This window comes from Mus musculus, chromosome 19 (genome assembly GCF_000001635.26).
Source record: "Mus musculus strain C57BL/6J chromosome 19, GRCm38.p6 C57BL/6J".
NCBI lineage: Eukaryota > Metazoa > Chordata > Mammalia > Rodentia > Muridae > Mus > Mus musculus.
Window position 1 is genome coordinate 52,907,767 of NC_000085.6, and position 25,280 is coordinate 52,933,046.

Here is a 25,280-nt window from a genome sequence, read left to right on the forward strand (position 1 = left end):
CTGCATTTTTTTCACTTACCTCATTCAAGGATGCTTAAATCGTTTGCATTTAAAAGAAATACAGTGATTCTCAGCAGAGGACTGGAAATTATTTCTCTTTCAAGCAAAGAGAGTGTATATGTATGCATACATGTGTAACGTAATTTAGAAGATATATACCATAATATCTATAATTAAGCTCTCAAGAAAATAAGATTAAAGAGGATTTTACTTTTAAAGTTTAAGCAGAACAAAAAGAGCATTATCTGTCACTAGCTGCTTTGATGTAACTAAGATAGGGAAACAGAGGGAAGAAAAATTGGCCAGGAACAGCCTTTTACTTTAATATATTTTACTAGTTAATCATGATTAACAAGATAATTCATATTTACAGCAGAATTCACTAAAGTTAAATGAGGAAAGAGGCACTTGGATGGAATTAAAGTGAGCCATGCTCCTCTCAGAGAAGAATGGTTTCTTATCAGTCCTTCTAGAACCTTATACATGTGTGTGTATCAGCAGACAATACTACATTGCAATATATGATAATATTTTCTAACTAGTAATTGGATTTGTAAAAGGAAACATGAAATTTATTGTAATTTTACAATGTACACATAGTTGTTTTTACTAATTTATGTCTTGACAACTCTTCCCATTATTACTTTTTAATACATACATGAATAACATTAGCTGCTGCATAAAAGAAATGTGTCATTATTTGCTTAACCAGTTTTTGGAAACATTAGATGGTCTGCTTTTAAAAATGAAGCAATGCTTCAGCAAGAAAATGTGCCTTGAATGGGTAGCACTTGCTGGGACAAGAGGGAAAGGTACGGAAATATCCTTCCGAGAATAAATATCCACACAGTGACGTTTCAAGCTCACACTCTGACATGAAGCATGGTGTCTGGGAAGAGGTTTCCAGGGACCAGTGCATCTGGCATCTCACCATTTGTCTTCCCTGTGATCCCTGACAGGCAAACACACCTGTCTTCACAGCTGAAGTTCCCTCTGCCCAGCACTCAGGGAGATGAGCATCCTTGCAGTTGATACAAGAAGCCTATATGAGTGATGCCCACAGAGTTCCCTACAAAACATTAGTGTGAAAGACTTTGGCGGAAATACAAAATCCCAACTAGATCATCACTCTATGGTTTGAGAAATAGGCTACTGAGCCTCCGTAAAGGGCATTCACTGTGTCATGTATGTCCAATCTCTCCACCACTTCTGAAAACACTCACACGGGGTCCCACAAGACACACCCCTTTCTGTGCTCTCAGAAATCTGGTTACCTCCAGTGTGCAGTGATATTTTCGGGGTCACAGAGACCACAGCCAGGGAAGCCAGAAAAGAAAAATATCAGTCGTCGGTAAACATGACCAAGGAAAACAAACAGCTGTCAAATAGGAAAGCTCTGCTGTAGCCCATTGCTGTCCTCAAACAAACAGAATCTGTCATTTACTTAGACACCCCCCGCACTACCAGTCAAATGCCATTTGTCCTACTTGTTCCTCCAACCTTAGGAAGCACAAAGGCACCTGCACCTTTAAGGTTAAGCCACATCCACTTGTGTGATAATCCCTCTCAGCCTGCTCTCCATCACCATCCCCTTCACTAGGCATTTGGACTTTTTCCCCAAGTGCCATCCTCCAGGTTCTGAGACATTCAAGACCCTGTTTGTGTGCGCATGGACACATTATACATTATCACCACCTGTCGAAGAGCCAGCTCTGCCCTGCTGGAGGTAATATCATCCCACTAAGAATAAATGAGCTGCCACGCTTTATGTAAACAGCAGTGACCCATCTTTGAAACCAGAGAGTCTTAGACATACAAAGCACTTCTCGGTTATGGTGTCCTTTCCTTATGATTTGCTATGCCTTGGTACCTTAATTTAGGAAAGTTTTTTTTTTTTTCCAAAGATACAGGTGTTGATCTGTACCCAGATGGCCATATATCGCATGTCCTGAATCTGGGGTCTACATGATTTATGTAGCATCAGCTGATTTAAGTGTGTGTTGAAGCACTTCTAAAACCTGATCTTCATTTGTTAATCACTTTCGATGCAGACTTGCATTTATTAAATGCTAGCAGTGTGTCAGGCCTTGTCCAAGTTCATTATATCATGGATTTTTCCCAATAACCCGTGATGCTACTCTGTGCAGAGGAGCACTTACACAACTGATAGTCTTTGTTCTTAAACATGAATCCACATAACCACAAGACCATCTCTATGCAGTAATCCCTCATATCTCAAGGCCTGAATTTCTTTTTGCACATACACACATACACACACATGCATATGCACACAGTCTCTTCACACATGTGAAGAGAAAAATCATGGAACTTAGAGTTAGGTAAACTGGTTGGATTTTTAAATCTTTGCCTCAGTTTTATGTCTAAAAACTTCTAATGTCTTATTATCCATAAAATGAGCCTATTCACTCTTTGAAGCAAAGTTGTATGAGATATAGCCAGTACATGCTTGGGCAACCTCTCTCTCTCTCTCTCTCTCTCTCTCTCTCTCTCTCTCTCTCTCTCTCTCTGCTTTAACTTATTCAGTCACAGTAAACTCACTGAATGCATTTTTGACCATTTAGTTTCCAATAAGGTACAGAGGCATCCTGGTGTGTGTCTTTCACAGGTACACATGCATGGTGCTATCAAGTGTATTTTGCAGCAACGGTAGACTGGTGAGTGTCAAATGGAATGCCAATCATAAAGCCCTAGCTAAAAGAATAGAGGACTTACAAGTGACCACCCAGTGTTGTGGAAATCCTGGGATGTCATCATGGGTCTAATATGTCTAAGGTTGGGTTTTTCCTCCAAAGGAAATAGATTCTGAGGTGAATATTGGTATTCAGGGAATGAGTTGCAAATGACAACATCTATAAAGGGGAAACAAGAGTTGTGGAAAGGAAGAGCTGAACCGAAACATGGCCACAAAAAAAGTTAGATCTCAATCACTATAAAATCAAGCCCCGCCCCACCCCCCAAGCTGGCCCATGTGCAGGGAACAAAGACTCCTAAACCGGGAGTCTTCATCCCTAAACCAGGTATTCATATCACACCCCTTCCCAAAAGCCTCAGGGTTCCTGGTGGAAGAGGGGGGTTGAAAATTTTAAGAGCCAGAAGTGGTGGTCAACCTCAGTACACCTGTACTTCTGAACTCCCAAACATTGTGACAGTGTGCACAAGACTTGTGCAAGCCCCAGCCAGACACAATCCCAGCAGAAAGGAGGAAGGTACCTACATAACACCACCACTAGCTCAGGGTCTGTGGGCAGTTGATAGCTACAAAGAAAGGGAGAGTCACTTTTCTTTAATGATGTGATCCTTCCTAGTGGGCTATTTCCACACCAGAGCAGTTCCCAGTCCAAGAGTAGTTGTATAAATGGAACTTAACAGGGAAGGAAGAAAAAATAAATTGCGGCCTCACTTTTCATTGATTGTTGCTGCATACTTGTGTGTGTGTGTGTGTGTGTGTGTGTGTGTGTGTGTGTGTGTGTGTGTGTGTGTAAGTATTCCCAAATACAACCTCCTCAGTCTGTAAAATGTTCCTTGCATTTTTTTTTTAGGGTTGACCAAAAAGAGGTCATGAATTTGAAAAATAGCAAGAAAAAGTATATGGGAACATCTGGAGGGAAGAAATCAAAGAGGAAAATGATGTAATTATATTATAATCTCAAAAAGAGATTTTTTGAATTTTTTAGTATATCTAATGTGATTGATTCATTATAAATAATTCCAAAAAGGAAGAAGTAATCTCAAAGTTGGGAGGGTCGAAACGGGAAGGCTGAGAGGGCATTAAGAGAGGAAGACATGAATATGTTCAGAATATACTGTATGAAATTCTCAAAGACTTGTTTAAAAATGTATACACTTCCTGCTGATTACCACAGGAGGAAGAATTTGAATTAGGCGGCTCGCTTCACCTATGGGAAAGTGAGTCCTAAAGAAAGAGTGAGCTGGGACCGGCTGCCACCAACAGTCTGAGCACCTGGTAGCATGGATGTCTCAGACTCAATGGAGAGGGGGTGGGGCTGGGGTGGGCATCACGGCATCCATTGCAAGTCTTGGAGCTGAGTGGGTTCACTTGCTTTTATCATAAATTCTGACAACATCTCCTACAAGATTCCAAACTCTTCCACAGCAAGGACTGGGATTCATAGGACGCCTGTAGCGATATCTATCTTGGTCCTTAGTTCTCTTTTCTTATTTGGAGTGTATCTGCGTAAGCCCTTTGGTTTTTTGTTTGTTTGTTTGTTGTTTGGGGTTTTGTCTTGTTTTTAACGTATCAACTTATAGAAGAAAAGTAGATGCAAGTGGAGAAATGTGAACAATGGGGTGGAGAAAGTAGAGCACACAGAGGCGTACCCACTTATGAAGCTTACGCAGCTGAATAAAGATGAGGCACAAAAGTAACAGTGAAATGTCAGTAGTGAAACAGTGAAATGTCAGTAGTGAAACAGTGAAATGTCAGTAGTGAAACAGTGAAATGTCAGTAGTGAATCCGTGAAATGTCAGTAGTGAAACAGTGAAATGTCAGTAGTGAAACAAATACAGATGCTGGCTTCTGTGGAGGAAGAAACTGGAACGCACAACCAAACCCATCCATGGGCCTCAAGGACATTGCCTACAAACACCAGCTTCTACAGAGGAAGAAACTAGAATGTAGAGCCAAACCAATCCAAACGGGCCTCAAGGACATTGACCTGGAAAAGCATAGACTGTGCCTGGAGTCCCCACCACTCTCGGGAGCTCTGAACCCCATCACTAGGTTTAGCTCTCACTATCTGAAACCCAAACTGGCACAGAGGGGAGAGGCTGGCATGACAAGGTAAATGACGGGGTTGGCCATACACACATTTAAGGAAGAAATAAGCCTTCTCTTCCCGGGCTGAGTTTTAACACAAGTAGCCCTGGAAAATGTTTTAGACTCTGCACTTTTGACCTATTAGCACCAATTTTAACCTTACTCTATGCTTAAGCTGGGGTATCTCTAAAAAGAATAAGAAAAACTATTATACATACCTGGACATCAGGGAACTTGTTGTCAATGTTTGAGTGCTTTAAGTGAGAAACTTGCTTTGTGGAATGAAGTACTGAGTAGATACTAGTGTTGTGAAGAGAAATTGGAGAAGGCCTCCACTGGGGGATGAGCTATGAAAGAGGAGAATTTTGCCATATGAAAAAGAATGAGATGAAAAGTTTCATGGTGAGAAAGTGGGAACGACAAGGAGTCTGTTCTGTAGGAAGAAGTCCAGCATACAGAGGCCTGGCCGGGTCAAACATCATACTGGTGCCCACTCTGGTTTTCTGAGACCTTCCATAATCTCTATTTCTTACTGCATCCTTATTTTACGAACTATAGTGCATCCATTGTAGAAACAGAGAATCTTGTTTGGCATATCTAGCGTCTATCCCAGCACACTTGGAATCATGAGCTCTTAGGGTTTGATAGAGGTTTTTACATTCTTTTTGACCATTCTTCATTTTTCTTTCCTTCTGATATAAAAGTATATTCTTGAATGGGTAAACCTGTATGAATCCATAATATGCCATTTTTACATAAATATACACATTTCAATATTTGCTATCCGACATCATCTACAAGACAAACACAGAAAAGGGAAAGGAAGAAATAAGGCATTTGTGAGAGGACCTGCTCATGTCAGAGCAAAGTCAGAGCTATAGATATGTCTATACAGGCGCTAGATTTTGACAGAACTTAGAGTACTTCATATATACATATATATTTGTGTATATATATATATACAAATATATATGTATGTACATATATGGAATAGACAATAATGCTTCTTTTTTATATTTTTATTTATTTATTTATTCACTTTATATCCCAATATCAGCTCCCTCTCCTTCTAGTAACCCCTCACTCAGATCCTCTCCCCTACCCTCCTCCCCTTATCCTCTGAGAAGGAGGAGTCCCCTGTGTATCATTCCCCATCCCACCTCCAACCCTCACCCCTGGAAAATCAAGTCACTGCAGGACTAGGCACATCCTCTCCCACTGAGCACAGACAAGGTGGTCCAGTTCAAGGAATAAGATCCACAGGCAGGCAACAGATTCAGGGACAGCCCCAACTCACATGAAGACCAAGGTTTTCATCTGCTACATATGTTCAGGGGGCCTAGGTCCAGCCTATTTTCATTCTTTGATTGGTGGATCAGTCTCTGGAAGTCCCCAAGGATCCAGGTTAGTTGACTCTGATGGTCTTTCCATAGAGTCCCTGACCTCTTCAGGTCCTCCAGTCCATCCCCCAACACTTCCACAGGACTCCCCAAGCTCCATCTAATGTTGGGCTGTGAGTCTCTGCATCTCTTTCCATTGGCTGCTGAGTGGAGGCAAACCAAGTGATCATCTTATTAGAAGCTGAAAAGGCCTTCGACAAAATCCTACACCCCTTCATGTTAAAAACCTTAGATCAGTGATACAAGGCCCACACTTAAACAAAGTAAAGACAGTGCACAGCAAGGCAAGAGCCAACATCAAATTAAATGGAGAGAAACTTAAAGCAATTCCACTAAAATCAGGGACAAGACAAGGTTGTCCACTCTCTCCCTATCTCTTCAATATAATACTGGAAGTTCTAGCTAGAGCAATAAGATACCAAAGGAAATCAAGGAAACACAAATTTGAAAGGAAGAAGTCAATGTGCCATTGTTCTTGGATGATGATAGTATACATAAGCAACCCCAACCTTCTACCAGAGAACTGCTACACCCGATAAACAACTTCAGCAAAGTGGCTAGATACAAAATTACCTCAAAGAAGCCAGTAGGCCTCCTTTATACACATGATAAATGGACTGAGAAAGAAGTGAATGAGACAACACCCTTCAAAATAGCCACAAACAACATAAAATATGTTGGTATGCCTCTAACCAAGCAAGCCAAAGACCTGTGTGGCAAGAACTCCAAGCCTTTGAAGAAAGAAACTGAAGAAGATCTCAGAAGATGGAAAGATCTCCCAGGCTCATGGATGGGTGGTATTAACATAGACAATAACGCCTCTTGAGAGATGGACTTAGAGCCTATTGCATTTTGCTTTGACCAAGCATCAGTTCTGTGAGACCAGAGAGGAAGAGGGAAGAGTTGACGTGGAGAAGTGTCTCTGTCATCTCAGAATGGTTGAGCAGGAAACAGAAATAATCATTTCAAACGCATGCTTTTTTAACCACTGCAGTCTGACTGCTTCATGCTTTTTACTGTTAGTGCATCTTCAAATGCCAGCTAGATATACTTGGCGAAGGGATAGCTCATCTGCCCTAGGAATTGGCACCCCCGGAGCCTCTCTGCTTTTTGTTGTAACTGCACAGCTACAGGGCAAGTCACCTCTAATGTGGAAGGGTAAAAGCAGCTTTAGGCAACAGAGAAATAAATGGTGACTGGATCCCACTGAATTTTATTTATAAAAACAAGTGATAAACTGAATTTGACCCAAGAGTAGCTTGCCAATCTCTTCCTTACACTGTCCAAAATCGTTCTGTAACCTGTAGAACAAAAGCAATGATACAAAGGTGAGGACGGCTCAACGATCTTAGAAAACCTGACCTGTCTTGTACTGTGTGTCCCTCAAACAGCTGATGAGGCTGTGTCAACGTTCACAAATGAGACAAAGAGGCAAAGCTCAGTGAGGTGTCTATTCTTGGCTGTCAACTTGACGACATCTGGAATTAACTAAAACCTAAGTATCTGGGTGTATGTGTGAGGGACATTTTCCTACTTAAATCATTTGAAATGGGAAGACTTGCTTTTAATCCAGACCTTTTGAGGTGGGAAGATCAACCTTTAATCTGGGCACAACACCTTCTGGGGGCGGCATATATAAAGGACATGGGCCACACCTTCTGGAGGGCAGCATACATCAAGAACATGGGCCACACCCTCTGGGGGTGGCATATATAAAGGACGTGGACCACACCCTCTGGGGGCTGCATATATAAAGGACATGGGCCACACCCTCTGGGGACAGCATATATAAAGGACATGGGCCACACCTTCTGGGGGCAGCATATATAAAGGACATGGAAGAAAGAAACTTTCGCTCTTCACCTATCTGCTCTCGCTTTTCCTGGCAAGTCCATTCCTTCACCGGCATTAGCACCTACTTCTTTGGGATTCTAGTGTAAACTGAAAACCAGCAGAGACATCCTGCCTCGTGGACTGAACAAACTACTGTATTCTTGTTCCTTTCAATGATAGATAGCCACTGTTGTGCTAGCTGGACCTAAATCTATGTCATTCTAATAAGTGTGTGTGTGGGGTGTGTGTGTGTGTGTGTGTGTGTGTGTGTGTGTGTGTGTGTGTGTGTGTGTGGGTGGGTGTGTTCACACTATAAGGGCTATTCCTCTAGAGAACCCTGATTAATACACTCAGTAACAGGCATAATCAATGAACTTTCACTATAAAACATAAATGAGTTTCTCATATTCATGTATTGAAAAATAATCACAAAATGCCACCTGACCCCACACTGAATTGGTGCACCTGTCACTTGGACACAAACTATTAAATCATTGATGGGCCCAAAAGTAAAAAGAAAATCAAACCCAGTCACTACTAGGATCCTGTTACCTCATAAGCCTGAGAATACCGCTTGTCATGTTCAGGGGGAGACCACTGTGGTTCTATGTCCCTCCATAGGGAGCCACAGTGGTCTCCCCATAGATGACTGGACAAAGTTATTATATCTGCTACAAAACAGTAAAAGTGTCATGTAATCATGTATTACCTTTATTTCCTGTGTGTGCATGCACATACATGTGCATATATGGGGGCACATTGATGCCACAATAGATGTGTGGAGATCAGAGGACATCTTGCTAAAGTCAATGGGTCCTTGGGTATCAAACTCAGATTCTTAGTGGCAAATGACTTTACCCACTGAGCTGCCTCGCTGGCCCAGCAAAATAATCATTTAATGTATTTGGGAAATGCATCCTCATGTTATGCTGAAATAAAAGAGCGTACTTGTCTCCCCTGCATTCATAATCTTAAAATAAGTTATCCATATGCACGTATCCCATTCAGACACCCGAGCTCCCATCTGGATGGCTATACATTAAATCGTTAAGTGGTTTGCCATTTGAGACTTGGAAATCCCCTGATGAAGTGAAGCTCAGTTCCCATTCAACAAAACAAACTGAACTTTCTATCTGCAAGGCAATTGACTCTTCCTGGCTCGGTAAAATTGTACAAAGTATATAATTATGTCTTTAGTTTATTTCAATTCAAAATTCATACGAGTAAGCCTGGGGTCGTATTTCATCCTAAGTTTCGTACTAAGCTTCAACCAGCAAAAAATGTGACAGAAACTATGAAAAATACAGTATGCCTGAGTATCCTGTCACCAAAAGGAACCCCTATATTAGCAATGTTACAGCAAATGGTTTGACAATGATTAATGACCAGACTCACTGTTGGGCCATCCCAGCCCGACGGCTGCTGCACTTAACTCCCATTCACAGAAAAACCAACTTCGGCTGCTACAAAGGCAAATAAACACAACTAGGAATACTAGCAGTGTCATTTTCCTAGAAATGTGTGCCTTCCCAGTGTGCTTTTTACCTTGCTCTTGGGTGGCAGAAAGAAAACAACAACAACAACAATAACAACAACAACAATAATAATAATAATAATAATGATAATAATAATGATAATAATAATAATTAATAATAAAACTGTGAAAGGGCAAGGCCAGCTTCAGCTTCCCCGCCTTCCTCTTTGGTAGCCTTCTCCCTTCACACCGCTGTTCATGGAAACCTCATCAGGCCCTTTCCTGCTGCATCTCAGATCCTCAAGTTGAACAGAACTCAGGCCTGGTCTATCTCATGTTTAGACATCTCTTACTTCCCAGGCATCTTAATTCAAATGCTCTGTCCATTTCTGGCTGGAGACAGAATAGTACAGGACAGTGGCAACCTTTACAAGCCTGTCTAGATATTCTCCAGTTAAAAAAAAAAACAAAAACCAAAAACAAAAACCTGCCCTAATGAGCTTCTCTGGTTAAAGATAATTTAACACCATTGTAAAATAGGCCCAAAAATGCACCCATAAGAAGGGATGAAGAGCCATCCATTTGACTCACTGGCAAAGAACAAGAAATTTGTCATCTGGTCCTTGTTAAACTCAGCTCTATGCTTTCTCTGCCTTTTCTAATTGTAAACTGAGTATCGCACTGTAATAAAATATAAGCCTAAGTCGAATAGCTTTTCTCTGTTGTTCAAGTAAGGAACTGAGTCTTGATGGTTGCCTTGGAGATGCCCACTACAGAGACAATGAGGTGGAGACAAATTGACAGACTCTGATTTCCAGCCAACAAGTCCAAGAAGCATGCCCCAGAGACAAGCAACTGAGTCCCATGGTGTTCCAGTTCTATCCGTTCAAACTGAGGCATATTGTGCCTACAGTAAAGTTGTGTGATGTAAAAGATTTTTGCATGCCACAGTGCCTAGCATGTGCCCAGCAAACAGTAAGTCCTTGAAGCCTGGTGCTTCTTTTCTTGATCATACTGGGCATCAGGTTGGTTCTCACTCATCTTTAGCCAGAACTGATGTGTAGAAAACCTCTTTCCAATCTCAGAACTCAGAAACTAAGAAAAGGCAGCTGATTCCAGGAACTCCCTTTGTGGTGTCTATTCAAAAACACTGGACTGTGCACACTCTATTGCTGAAGAGTCATTTGTGTTATTTTTCTATCAATAAAGGTTTACACATGTCTGATGCAGGATAGTGGTAAGTAAAACAGAAGTATAGTGGTAAGTAAAACAAACAAGAGTCCTACCCTTTTGGAGTTTACCTCACATAAAATAAATATTGATCTTATTTCAGATAGTCACAAAGGCTATGAGGATGATCGGGTGAGGGAGGGAAGCAGAGAATGTTCAAGTAGGGATAGCATTTCACATGCTGTGGCATAGGCAGACATCTCTGAAAACAAAGCCTCAAGGCTGTGGCTGTGTAAAGAAATCCATCTGTGTGAAGATGTTTCAAGGTTTCTTCCATCTTCAGGGATCAACAAGAGCGAGGGTCTTGAGAGGAGACTGAATGGAAAAGGAAATGAAGCATAGAGATTTCAGGAAGAGATGACTGGGAGGGAGGTCAGAGGCTGAACAATGGCAAGACTGTGAGGATCTGCACAGCTTAGGGGTATAGCATCCATGGCCATGTAGTGGGCAGCAGAACAGAAGCTTGAAACTAGGGACAGACCTCATCTAAAACCTGATCTGAGAATTGTAAATAACCCCTGTGGCATACCAGAATGACATGAAATATTAGATCTCGGAGGGACCAAACAGGTCTCTTAACCCCAGATTCCTCGTGTCAGAGATGAGAAATCAGAAACATAGAAAGAGCCACAATGAGGTTAAAAGAAGTGCCAGGCCCACGTATTGAAACTTCATCTCTTTGTCTGTAGGTTTTCAACAGTTAGCTATTTCTGCTCAAGTCCTCCACACTACTGCCTTGATTATCAGAAAATTAGAGCAAGTGCATTCTAGACTGATGTGTAGGACATTTGTCTTGATCTTTCTCTTTTCAGGCCTTGTGCTTATGAAAACCCCATAGTCTGCTCCTGAGACACTATGCCTTACTTAGCTGAGGTACTAGAGAAGTTCCCTATAGAAATAGAAGAAATGACCCAGTCTCAGTCAACCCAGCCTTTATTATCCTAGGACCCAAGTGGACTTCTTTGAGCCTTCATCCTCACAGAATCCTCATCACTGTCTCCCTTAGCCCTCCCTCTGGGGACTGAATCAAACGAAGGATGGGAGAGGCAAGAATGGACGTGGGCTCTCCTTCCACATCCCACTGTGGTGTGTGCAGTTTAATCTACACAAGCTAGGCATCCATGCTAAGTGAGAGCAGAGAAAGCCAAGCAAAGCTGCCCAGACTGACATCAGAGCGGGTCCTCCTCAAAGCCTCTCAAGATGAGACTTCAACAAGTAGAAATCTGCTTTGAAGGAACATATGATCACTGCAAAGAGCATCCCCCTATTTCTCTGGGACTTGAACAGCATCAGCACCCTGCAGAGAATAGGGAGGGAGGAGCTTTGCTGTTTAATGGCTTCTACATAACTCACTGGCCTCAGCAGGAACCCATGCCTACAATTTACGAATAATGAATGATCAATCACTAGAAAAATACATCCTACCTACCAAACTGAGCCCTCAGCTTTCTGTCAGTCTACTCTACTAAACTGGAAGTTCTAGGCCAAGGACCCTGAGAAAGCCTCTCTCTGCCATTGGCTTTCAGGGCACAGATAGGAATTTTGTCATTAACTCTGAAGACCTACAAAGGAGTTGTGTTTGAGGCTCATGCATGAAAATAATAGAAGAAACTAAAGATCTATACAGGAAAAAAAGAAATGTCTACAAGACAAAAGCCTCAGCTATTCCTAACGGTGGTTAGGGGACTATGCATGAACCTATGATATGTGCAGCTAGAAATGCAGCTTACAAACAACAGTGAAAGGCATTGAGTCATTGCTTCATTAATTAATAGTCTACCTGCAAACAACAGGAGTGAGTAAAGGCCAGACTGAAGTAAAAAGAAGAGCAAAAAGAAAAAAGAAAGAGAACCAAAAGACATAGAAGAAAATGAAACCTAGAATTGTGTGCATATAATTGCTTAAAAGTCTAGCTACTTGGTCCAAACATAATGTTACTCTCATTTTAAAACTACCAGGAGTACAAAGAGGCATTTTTTCCTTGTCTACCATCTCCTGAAAGTTATGGTTCTTAGTGACTTTTCTACTGCTATGACAAAGCACTATGACCAAGACAACTTATAAAAGAAAGCATTTAATTGGTCTTATGGTTTCAGGGATTTAGAGTCCATGATGGCAGAGCAAAGACAAGATGGAACAGCTAACAGTTTATGTCCTTAGCTGCAATCAGGAGGCAGAGACAGAGAGAGACAGAGAGAGAGAGAGAGACTGGGAGCCACATAAATCATTTAAAATCTCTGTCCTATCTCCAGTGGCAACCCTCCTTCAACAATGCCACACCTCCTGATCCTTCCCAAGCAGTTCCACCAACTAGAGACCAAGTATTCAAACATGCAAGCCTATAAGGGGAGATCTAATTCAAACAGATGGAGACAGAAAGACTCACACCTTCCATGCTACACTCCTCTGAGCTCCCCCTGACTCTTCTTACAAAGGCCCCTTGGTAGCTATTATTTCCTGAATTGGGGGTGGGAGCTATCCCTGAGTTTCTGACCCTCCAGACAAGAGGAAGGCTTGGACCAATAGGAGAAATCAGGAGATATTTGATTCTTCTACTCCTATGGAAGCAATGGGCAATGGGCCCAAGCCAGAAGTCCCTAGTATCTTCCTTTCACCAAGGACTCATGTACAGGAACCCACCCACCCCACCCCATCCCCATGCTTCTGTTCTCAGAGACATCATTACACCAAAGGACCAGAAGAATGTTCTTCCTGCTGTTTCCTCCCTTTGACTATGGCCACGCCCTAAGTCTAAAGGAGCCAATCGTTAAGAGCGGAATTGTAGTCGGCAGCCAATCTAATGAGTCGACCGGTGAAATCCCCTAAATATGGTGGTTAAACCCCTCAGGGACGTTCCCTCTCTTCATACTTCTGGTCTATGTCCTACCATTCATCTGGCCCCTCAAACATACCCTCAGCCCATCAGGCACAGGGACTTTACAGTCACTCCTGCACCAAGCGAGAGAGAGAGAGAGAGAGAGAGAGAGAGAGAGAGAGAGAGAGAGAGAGAGAGAGAGATATTCATAGCTTTTCATCCTAAAGATCCTTTACAGTTTCCAGTTACCTAATGAAGGCCAGCGTGGCGAGCAGATAGAGATAAACAAGCAATACATCACACTCGTGAAAGTTTTTCTCTCCCAAGTACAGTAAGAAAACACTCAAGCATGAATGGTCGTGCCAGCTACTGTGAGGACACAGACCGAGGTACTGGGCAAGCTCGGGAGCAGTTGTGAGACAGCTGCCTTGCAGGGATGGTTTGTAGCACTAAGGTTCCTTAGCAGAAATGCAGAGTCGTTGACGGATACGGTGTTCCGCTCAGAAAGAAGACACCATAGTATCCTGACAGGTGAAGTGTGGTATTTCAGGAAAAGAAACTAGCTTTTAGGAAGACTCGCTAGTAAATACAGGAGAAAGAATGGAAGGAATGGGGAGAAAAGAATCCTATGTTGTGGGGGGTTGGTAGGATAAATATATAAAGAGTCTTTTAGATATCCAAGTAGAAATGTCAGGAAAGCAGGAGGAATTGCTAAGAAAGGTCAGAGATAGGAAAACATATCGGGCAATTATTGACCTATAGGTAGGATTTCAGAGTCTGTGATGCCGCTGGAGTCCAGAGAAGGGAGATGCTGACATCAGAGACCTTTCCATGTGTGTGGACACAGCCGGAGCCTAACCCAGTGAGAAGGACCTGAGAGCACCGCGAATGTGGAGAAAATGGTGGGATAAAGGGCTGGGGATTACAGTGAGCATGCGCAGTTGCTCAAGCGTATGACCTCAGTGGTCCAAAGGAAGGGCAGGTAAGACACATCAGTGTGGGTTTAAGGAGGCAGAAACAGATCAGGGCGGGCTTAAGGGGACAGAAACACCCACTGCAGGTCTCTCTAGTAAAGACAGCACACACAACCAGACCCCCTGCCTCTGTACTGATCTTGATCGCACCCTGTTTCAAGTCACTCCCTCCCTCCCTTTAGGCACCGATCGTCCATGAATGTAGTCACATAGTCTGTGACTTTAAGCCATTTTAATGTTCCTGTGGGCTGTTCATGCATCAACTATTAAGAGAGATTGAAAGAGCTCTAACAGCGTGTATAAACACTTTCCCAAAGCACTTCCCAATTCTGTTTTCTACTTGATTTCTGGCCTGGTTGCACTCCTCTTGACTCTTGTATTCTGGAGTCCATTCTTGGCTCCATTATCCATCCAAGATCCAGCCTTCTGCTCTTGATGGTCATTAAAGCTCTGGTCAACTTAAAACTAAGCTCCTTGCCTACCTGACACCTTAGGTGTCTTTTTCTAGGGGAGGGGATTAAAAAACACAACAGTTTCCTACCGGATCCCTTCTGCAAGCGACCTGAAAAATTCCTCAGCCTGCTCCGCTCTGCTCTTGAGAGGATGCGCCTTCAACTTTGTAAACATGTTATTTCCGGCATGCTTTAATTGTTTGCAGAAACGTTATCATGTTCCTTATTCCCTTCTTTTTATTTCTAGCATCTTTTTTATGTTATCAGATCTTAATCTTACATTGTGTGGGTTTGGGTTGTTGGTGGTTTTTTGTTTTGGGTGTTTTTTGTTTTGGTTTTTTTTTTTTTTTAAATATGAAATGGGATCGTTTCCATGGCTCGGGAGCGCCCTCTTCTGCCGGCTCCGCGGAATGCTCGCCGTACCTTGTCCTTTTCCTCACTGTCTGGCTCGCTTTCATGAAAGCCTGCCTTTCTTCTTCGTCTCTGTTGACCTCCTGCCATTCACGTTGGATCTTATGCCCAGCAGTTCTTTCTACTCACTGTGGGGCTTTGTCTTAGAATGCACTTTTGTCTGGTGAGTTTTGAACATCCGTGGGGCCTAAACTCGCAGGCCTTTTCAGATCTGTCTACCCGCAGCAAGTCAAGTCTGCAAAGCTCCCTCAGGCGAACACTGCTCTCAGTTGGGCCCCTGGGGTTCGCGGGAACACCTGCCGCTTGCCTAGGGATTGAGATGTACAGCGAATGCTGTTTCCTTTCTGGTAAGTTCTCCTCTCAGCACAGCGGTTGCTAGAATTAGCGTAATTCGTCCTTACCTCATTTTCTGGTCGTTTTTAAGTTGTTTTTGGTGTTTTGTTTTGTTTTGTTTTGTTTTGTTTTAAATCTAGTTATGCCATTAGCTCCAAATACAATTGGTTTGTATCATTGTAGTTTTCTCCCATAGCTGTAGATTTATTGTTATTATTAATTATTAGATTTATTCCTGACAGTTCGAACGCATCCTGGTCGCACGCTCTCTCCTGGTCGCACGCTCTCACATCCCTAGCATACTCAAAGCTAGAGCTTGTGAGAATAACTTGCCCACTGATTTTATTGTAAATGTTGCCCATAGATAATGAGCAGGCACAGTTGGGATTTTATTCTATCTGAGTGCTTAGAGAATTAAATCTTGTACCAGCAGTGCCATTTACCCAGACTCCCCCTGGGTTACATGTCTAAGTCTCTGAGATACTCCCATTATACAGATGACAAAATTAATGCCTAGATGGTTTTGGATTTCTTAGGGTAATTGTAAGCAGTAATTGGGCACAAATCCGGGCTCTCTGCCTATGAAGCTCACACTACCAACAGCTCTGCAAGGCTGCATTGAAGGATGGCCAAGCCCTTGGGAAAGTGGGTAGAAACTTAACCAAAAGATTAGGAGGAAACTCACTCTGAACTAAGAGAACAGAATGGATAGAGGCTCTGGGCTTCCAGGCAGGGAGAAAACAGAAGGAAGCCAATGAGGCTCGAGACTGGTGACACTCACAGAAGCCTGCGTGGAACAGCGGAAAGGAAAGTACATTATTCAGAATAGTGCACAACGGGGAAAGATCTTAGCAGACTGTGAGTCAGCGTTCTGCCCTGCCACAGGGCACAGCCTTTGGGAAGGCCTTTCGGTGAGTTTGACGGCGTTTATCCCAGGCCTGCACCGGCTGGGTGCTGGGCTTTGGGGAAACACAGAGACACTGCTCCCAGGCTAGGAAACTTAGTCTGAGATGTGAGAAAGATGTATTCCCTGACTTCCGGGGGCGGGACAGGGGGCAGTTGTTCCTGGAGGAATGCACAGAGAAGTCAGGAATGAAATGTCCACAGGCCCCTGATAGGACTGGAACCAGGTGCTCCCAAACTCCTGGACATCTAGGTGTTGCTGAGTCATGAAGAGTTGAGAGCAGAGTCTGGGGGTTGAGCTGAGGACTGTGACTAGCCTGGCCAGGGGCAATGGGGAACTCCGGTTTAGCTCAGCTGTGATTGTTCTTAGCTTGGTGGTGGTTGTGGCTGGGAGCACAGAAAGGCTTTCTACAGATTAACTGCGGCTCGACAGTCTAATACCTTCTCCGTGGCTCCCCATGGCAGATCTTGATGAAAGAGACAGTCCGTGGTTCTAAACTCTTTATTGACTGTTCATCGTGGGAAAATGGATGCATACCATCCCAACTTCTCAGGGTGAACCTTTTGCAGGGAGGAATGTCTGAGAAGGAGAGCTTATTGGCTAAATCCTCGGGGCCTTTAGGTATCTCAGTAGCTTGGAGAACTCTGTTCTGGCCACAAGTCATGTTTCCTTATGTGGGAAGTGTGGCATGTGTTCCAGGGCCAGGAATCTGGCAGGGAGAAGGGAGGCGCCTACCGTCTCAGGTGTGAGTTTCCAGGGTCTCAACCTGCTCTACCCACCAAGCTTCCTGGCATAGTTTACCATCCCACAGCCATTGTCTTTTGTGTGGTGCAAATCCTGCTTTAAAAATGTATGTGTTGGGAACCCAATAGGAGGATCAACAATATGAACTAACCAGTACCCCCCCCCCAGAACTGTGTCTCTAGTTGTATATGTGACAGAAGATGGCCTAGTAGGCCATCAATGAGAGGAGTGGCCCTTGGTCTTGTGAAGATCATATGCCCCAGTACAGGGGAATGCCAGGGCCAGGAAGCAGGAGTGGATGGGTTGGGGAGCAGGGGAGGTGAAGGGTATAGGGGACTTTCGGGATAGCATTTGAAATGTAAATGAAGAAAATAGCTAATAAAAAAAAAGTATGTGAAACCTTCCAAAATAAATCAGATCACTTTTCTTCCCTTAAAGGACCAAATTAAGAATGGGGTTTCTTGTGATTGAAGCCATGGCCACAGAAAGGATGGACACATGTGCACATCATGGTATGGACACACGTGCACATCATGGCATGTGCACCATTGACTTATTAGGAAGTAAGACAACACGGGCCTAAGAGAGGAGGCTGGAGAGCTCCATCAGCCAAGGCCGGAATAAGAAGAGCCAGCAGGCTTTGCTCGGGCATCTCTCGCAACCGTTGCATGTCTCCATACCAACTGCTAAGAGAAAAGGCAGAGCCACAGAGGCTGTGGCATGGCCACGACTTCTGGCTGCATGGGGCTGCACAGCGATGCTGCATTGCCTCTGACAGTTTCCAGAATTCTGCCTCAGAAGGTCAGCCACATTCACCTGCGGAGATATTTTGGGCAGTCGTGACTCCCTTCTCTTGTTATTCTCATCAATTCTCTTAGTGCAGTCACTAAGGCTTTTGAGAGAAAGCTTCAGAGCTAGTCTCCTGTACAACGCAATGTTCAACACTTCTCCTATTCTTGTTCAAACCAGTAAAAATATCAGAAAAAATGGAGAAAGGACGATGCTGACAAGCTGGGTCCTTTTTATATACATCCCGGAGAGAGAGATGCTTAAATTCAGTGGCCCAGTCTTACTGGTGTTACCTGTATTCCACAAACACATGAAGCACAACCACGTTCCCGTGCTTCAATGAGCACTTAATGTTAAGGGCTGCTTTAGCTCGCCACACAAAACTCTGCCTCCTTCATCCAGTTATCAAAAACCATTGATAATTGTTTCTGGGAAGGTTACAGGTGGTGAGACATGGGTGGAAGTTTCAGGACAGGCCTAGTAACCTGAAGGTGAGCATTTGGGAAAGATGGAAGTGTGAGCTATGAGCAGCTAGCACTTGCAGCTGCTGGGAGAACGGTGTGTTGGTCTGATCAGGGGACAGAGGTTGGCTGGAACCACAACCCTGGCCTTTCTAACAATGCGTTTGCCTAGGTGCTGGTGTCTACTTGGTGATCCTGTCTCTGTCTCTGTTTTGGTGAGGGTCATTTGCTCTGAGGTGTCTTCGTGGCAATGTTCTAAATAGTTAATGACCATGCCTTTGGAAAAATCAAAAGCAATTTCACATTGCAACCCTGCAGGTCTCAGAATCTCCGAGATCTCTGTATCTGCCTGACTGCTTTCAACCCTTCCTCCCTGAGACTGACCTCTGTCTTAAACTATCTTGTCAAATGCAGATGCTAACACCAGTGCCCACATCCAGGTTGACTATCCCAGGGCTGACGTTCATTTCAAAGATTCCCAGATTCCACGGGCCATAGTTTTATAAAAACCTTGGCCCATAAATAAAATGATTTTCCGTTCTCTGGCCATCCTGTAAGTTTCTTCACTGTCACTTGTCCACCAAGAAACCATGAAAAGATTATAGATGGATTAATTCCTGGAAATGGGAGCGAGGATTCCAGATCAATAACATAATTAACACACTTCATGGCCCAAGCTGGACCAGTAAGAATCCTTTTCATGAGAGTGAGGGACAAACACAACCTCCCTGACTCTCATTCAAGCAGCAGTGGGACAGATAACACATTTTTACTTTGAGTGATTAGTTACGCATTCATTTAATCTTTTTCTCTGCATCCAAATGAGCACATTGATTTGGGATTGATGATCTATGCGTGTATATGGCTAAGAGAGAGAAGAATTTGCTTTATAGATTGAGGTTAGCTCTGTAAATAGCGCTGGCTGACTATGCGCAGACACTAAGACAGAAAGAGCAACCTGCACCTTTATGATCTTGTGCGTGTTTTTTAAAGAGCAGTTTTGTATATACACAGTGGGGAAAGTCCTTACCTGGGAGGGGCAAAATTGTTAAATTCTACATGCTAGACTCACCATTCAACTGTCTTTTACTCATTTCCAACTTTCTCTAGTAGAGAAGTCGAATATGAATTAAAGATACAAGTGCCACCCCCACCCCCTGCCCCACTAGAGAGATGGCTCAGTGGTTAACTCTCTGAGGACCCAGGTTCAGTTCACAGTACCCACATCAGGAAACTCACATCTGCCTGTAATTCCAGCTCCAAGAGATCTGACACTTTCCTTGGCTTCTGTTCACACACACACACACACACACACACACACACAAACATATATATATATATATGTATATGTATATGTATATATATATATGTGTGTATATGTATATGTATATGTATATACACACATGTATATGTATATGTATATGTATATGTATATGTATATGTATATGTATATGTATATGTATATGTATATGTATATGTATATATACATATATATAATATTTATCCAAAAAAAGAAATGTTGGGAGAGCTCCATTGTCTGGCCACTGCTCTGCTGACCTCCGTCAGGTCTGTTGAACAAGGAGCGTCCAGGCTGGCCAGACAAGGAACGACAAACAGGAACCTAGCAAAACTGTCTCCCCCGAGGCCTCATCCAGCAGGAGATGGAATCTTATTAGACGCGTTCTCACGACCGGCCAGGAAAGACGCAACAAACCAGAATCTTCTGCGGCAAAGCTTTATTGCTTACATCTTCAGGAGCCAGAGTGCAAGAAGCAAGAGAGAGAGAAAACGAAACCCCGTCCCTTTTTTAGGAGAGTTATATTTCGCCTAGGACGTGTCACTCCCTGATTGGCTGCAGCCCATCGGCCGAGTTGACGTCACGGGGAAGGCAGAGCACATGGAGTGGAGAACCACCCTCGGCATATGCGCAGATTATTTGTTTACCACTTAGAACACAGCTGTCAGCGCCATCTTGTAACGGCGAATGTGGGCGCGGCTCCCAACATCTCCCCCTTTCCTTTTAATAAGAGCAAATAGGCCACCCATATTAATGAGAGTGGAGATAGAGGTCAAATCCCCAGTGTGTAGGTAAAGGAGCCATGTACAGGATTAGCTCTTAGGCTCACAGGCTTTTACCCAGAGCAACCCTGACCTGCTCCCGTGTCGTTTTGCCTGGGGGAAGGGAACTAGGACACTGAACCTTCATGAAAGATGACATGTCTCCCTAGAATAGGCTCATATATGCCGCAGAGCCTTTCCATTGCAGTGCTTAGCCGTGCAACTCTCTCGGGCTGCTGAAGCACACTCACTCTATCCCGTGCAATGAGTCTAGCCTCGTGAGATGTAAGAGCTGAGTGGCCAGCGACCTATTGCCTAAGCATAGATAACCATATATCAGGGGGAGCTCCATGTTCTAGTCCTGCAAGCGCCTGGGCAATAACCACCTTGTCTCTCCTAGTTTAGGCCTTAAGCTTACAGACCAATCAAAGAAGCAACACTAATCCACAGCAAAGTGTATCTCCAAATAATATTAATCCCACCCATTTTTTAAAGAAGGAAAATGCTGAGGAGATCCAATTGGGTAATCCTTTGGTCAGCGACAGGTCCAAGCGCGTGGAGTTGACCTGAAGTCTCAATTCCCGAAGGATCTGTTCAAATTCAGCCATCCAATTCTGTAACATATACTGAAAAAGACTTTTTGACAAATTAGCTGCCCTAGTAAATTTAACATACTGAATGGAAATAACACACAATCCCGGAAACTTTTGTTCACATCCCAGCTGAGTTATTTGTCATAATACATCTAGTTGTTTCTGGACAAGATCTATGAGTTGATTAACCAGCATGAGACCTCTCTGTATCTTGACATTAGCTGAGGCCTGTTCATCTATGACTGTAGTCACTGAGGCTGACAAAGTGTTAATGGTGTCAGTCGTCTGGACCTGTCCAGACAGAGCCAAGGCTGTCTGAATCAAGGCCAAACCCAGTTCCCAGTTAGTGGTAAAAAAGCAGGAGAATACTTGAGCATTATACATCACCGTCATTGGGAGTGGAAATGTCGACATTATCCCCCAACGCTGCTCTCTTTTTATTATTGACGCCCTGGACATCACCAAGACGAGGGACATCAGTATTCCCTTGGTCAGTCTGGATTTTTCGGGTGAGTCTTTCTGGTATCCAAAATGGGTTGTCTTCATTCTGTGGGAAAACACAGATAGCTCCCCTGGATCTTATCAAAATAGGATCCGGGCCATACCATTTATTATCAAGGACATTTTTCCATTTAACCATCTCATTGGGCCTATCTGGCTCTGAACAATGACGTTCAGCCGCAGTATGGCCATGAGCATCAATATTTAAAAAATTGAGTGTAAAGAGTGCCAAAGACACAGACACTCTTGGTGCTCGGGGTAAAATCTCTTCAATTCCCCTCTTCTGTTTTATAAGATAGGTTTTGAGGGTGCGATGCGCACGCTCAACAATACCCTGTCCTTGAGGGTTGTATGGAAGTCCAGTCAGGTGGGTCACGTCCATCTGACGGCAGAACTGCTGGAATTTTTGAGACGTATAAGCTGGTCCATTATCAGTCTTAAGGAGTCTGGGTTTTCCCCAAGCACTTCATGCCTCAAGACAATGTTGAATCACATGTGAGGCCTTTTCTCCGGTTAACGGAGAAGCAAACATGATGCCAGAACATGTGTCAATGGACACATGGAGATATTGAAGTTTTCCAAAGGAAGAAACATGTGTAACATCCATTTGCCAGACCTGTAGAGGTCGAATACCGCGTGGGTTAATTCCCACATGAGGAACTGGCAAGAACTCACAGCAGCTTTGACATTGAGTAACAATGTCACGGGCTTCTTTTCTTGTCAAGGAGAAACGACTGCGTAATGTTTCAGCCATCACATGAAAATTGTTATGAAAATTTCTTGCAGCCTCTACCGGGGATGATAGGGCAGCAGCCACCACTTTAGTGGCCTTATCTGCCAAATCATTTCCCAGAGCCATGGGGCCAGGTAGGCCTGAATGGGCTCTAACATGAGTAATATAAACAGGAAATCTTCTAGATAACAAAACTAATTGTATTTGCTGAAAAATATTGGCAACTCTACTGGAAGGCTTAATCACTCCAGCCACTTCTAAAAGATTTACTGCATTAACCACATAACAGGAATCTGACACAATATTAAGGGGTTCTAAAAAGGTTTTTAAAACTTCTAAAACCACTAAACATTCTACCACTTGAGGTGAATTTTCATTATATTGTTTGGATACCACTTTACCATTAGCCACATAGGCACCTATGCCAGTTTTTGATCCATCAGTATATACCACAATCCCATTTTTAAGTGGGTTTCTTCTAAACATGTAAATATTGATTTCTCTCAAAGGAGGAAATATGCGTGACATCCATTTGTCAGACCTGTAATGGCCTGACGCCACGAGGGTTTACCCCTACGTGAGTAGATAAAATTTGACAACAATCTAAAGGCATTATTAAGTAATCAGAATCATTTTTAGTAGAACCAATCCCTCTTGCAGCTCTAGGAATATCAGAGGAAGAAAAAACAGCCATGTAGGCTTGGCAAAATTATTAGTTGAGCTATTCTGTCCCCTTGTGATATAGAAAAGACAACTTGAGGACAAGAACAGAGAACCTGAAGTTCCCCTTTACAATCCTGATCTACAACTCCAGGGTGGACAATAAGACCTTGTAGGCTGCAAGAGCCTGCCTCTGTCATTATTGTCCAGTGGCTTCACCTGCTCGGGAGAGCGCCTTCCAGGCCCTAATAGCCTTTTCATCTGATTCAGAACTATTAAAAACTGGCTCCTTGAGCTCACCTAGTGATGAGTAGAGGCTCCTTCTCCTAGAAGCCTCCGCTGATTGATCTTTTTTCTTTTCTTTTTCCTTCTCCTTCCTTCTAATCTCTCCCCAGGTATTCTTACCTGACCTAAACTTTTCCTCGGGTTCAAGACCCTTGGAAAGGCCTGTATACTTATTTTGTGAACCATATTTTCTCTTTGCTCCTACTCTCTCTCCCCGCTTTACTTCTGATAGATTGTCCTGAATTTCATCTAGAATCCGCCCTGCCTTAACCACTTGATAACATGTGAAAAGGAACAAAAGGGCTTCTAACACTAGAGAAAATTCAAGGCCAAACATACCTTATAAAGCTATTTTCCACTTTACTTCTGATAGACTGTCTTGAATTTCCTTAGAAAGTTCAAGGCCAGGCTTACCTCGTAAAGCTATACTCACTGGTACTCTCGTTCCCCAGCTGAAAAGTTCTGAATTCATGCAGTTGAATCCTTCTTAACAGTCTGCTTTACGGGAACCTTTATTACCGCGACCCGCAGTTCTGGTTCTGGAATGAGGGATCTTCCTTGCGCCGGTGAAGCTCCCGTCCCGAGTTTCCTCCCGGGTTTTTTCTTCCCGGATTTTTTCTCGTCCCGGAATTTCTCGTCCCGGATTTCAGCACCAATTCTTATTAGACGCGTTCTCACGACCGGCCAGGAAAGACGCAACAAACCAGAATCTTCTGCGGCAAAGCTTTATTGCTTACATCTTCAGGAGCCAGAGTGCAAGAAGCAAGAGAGAGAGAAAACGAAACCCCGTCCCTTTTTTAGGAGAGTTATATTTCGCCTAGGACGTGTCACTCCCTGATTGGCTGCAGCCCATCGGCCGAGTTGACGTCACGGGGAAGGCAGAGCACATGGAGTGGAGAACCACCCTCGGCATATGCGCAGATTATTTGTTTACCACTTAGAACACAGCTGTCAGCGCCATCTTGTAACGGCGAATGTGGGCGCGGCTCCCAACAATGGAACAGATGCAGAGACCCATAGCCATCCATCAGGCAGAGCTCCGTGAGTCCTGTGGAAAGGAAAGGGATAGAACTGAGTGAGCATGAGGGGTCAAGGACACCACGAGAAGACCTACAGATCAACTAAGTGTAGGCTATTAGCAGCCTACTGTGAGGCCCATGGGATCTCAAAGAAGCTAAACCACCAGCCCAGGAGCACGCATGGGCTGGGCCTAGGCCCCACACACATTTGTAGCAGACATGCAGTTTGGGTCTTCATATGGGTCCCCTAACAACTGGAGCAGGGGTTGTCACTGTCTCTGCTGCCTGCCATTGGATCCCCTTCCCTACCTGGACCACCTAATCCTTTGAGGACAAGGGTGGGGTAGTACCCGAGGGGGCTTCTGTCATTTGGTCCTCCGAGCCGGCAGCGACACGAACACACACAGACACCAAGTCGGGTTCACGCAGCAACATCTTTACTTCGGGCTTTTTCTTTTACAGCTCGCTTCCCCAGCAGCTTCTTCTTAGGGCAAGGGCTAACCTACTCCTATTCTACAGCTTCTCTTACTCTACTTTTACTCACAGCAAGGGCTAAACCTACTCTCTTCATTACTACTGGCTTCTACCTAGGGCCAGGGCTAAACTCTACAACTCACTACTCACGGCGACTCACCTCCTAGCTCCACCTCATCCAATCAGAATTCACACACACACACACACACACACACACACACACACACACGCTCCAGGCATGAGCTTAGGTCGTTCACAGATAGGCTGACAGGTCTGGATCACGAGGAACTGTCCAGCCTGGCAGGCAGCCCATGCATGCAGCCTCACTGCACATGCTCA

General features: G+C 43.8%; 1 protein-coding gene and 1 long non-coding RNA gene across 3 annotated transcripts in view; one reads left to right on the top strand and one right to left on the bottom strand.

Moving 5' to 3' along the window:
- Window positions 1-15,414: 15,414 nt before the first annotated feature.
- On the top strand, window positions 15,415-19,165 carry AA387883 (expressed sequence AA387883). The gene is made up of 2 exons (NR_030678.1): window positions 15,415-15,734; window positions 17,807-19,165. It is a non-coding gene; the product is annotated as an expressed sequence AA387883 (long non-coding RNA).
- Window positions 19,166-23,512: 4,347 nt separating this feature from the next.
- Xpnpep1 (X-prolyl aminopeptidase (aminopeptidase P) 1, soluble) overlaps window positions 23,513-25,280 on the bottom strand; it is a 107,384-nt gene continuing 105,616 nt past the window's right edge. The window contains exon 21 of one of the 2 annotated variants that reach the window (XM_011247158.3): window positions 23,513-24,496. In XM_011247158.3, the coding sequence (XP_011245460.1) occupies window positions 24,476-24,496 (21 nt within the window). In that variant the 3' untranslated portion in view covers window positions 23,513-24,475. The remainder of the gene's footprint in view (window positions 24,497-25,280) is intronic. The other variant, XM_030250761.1, reaches the window with a different exon arrangement.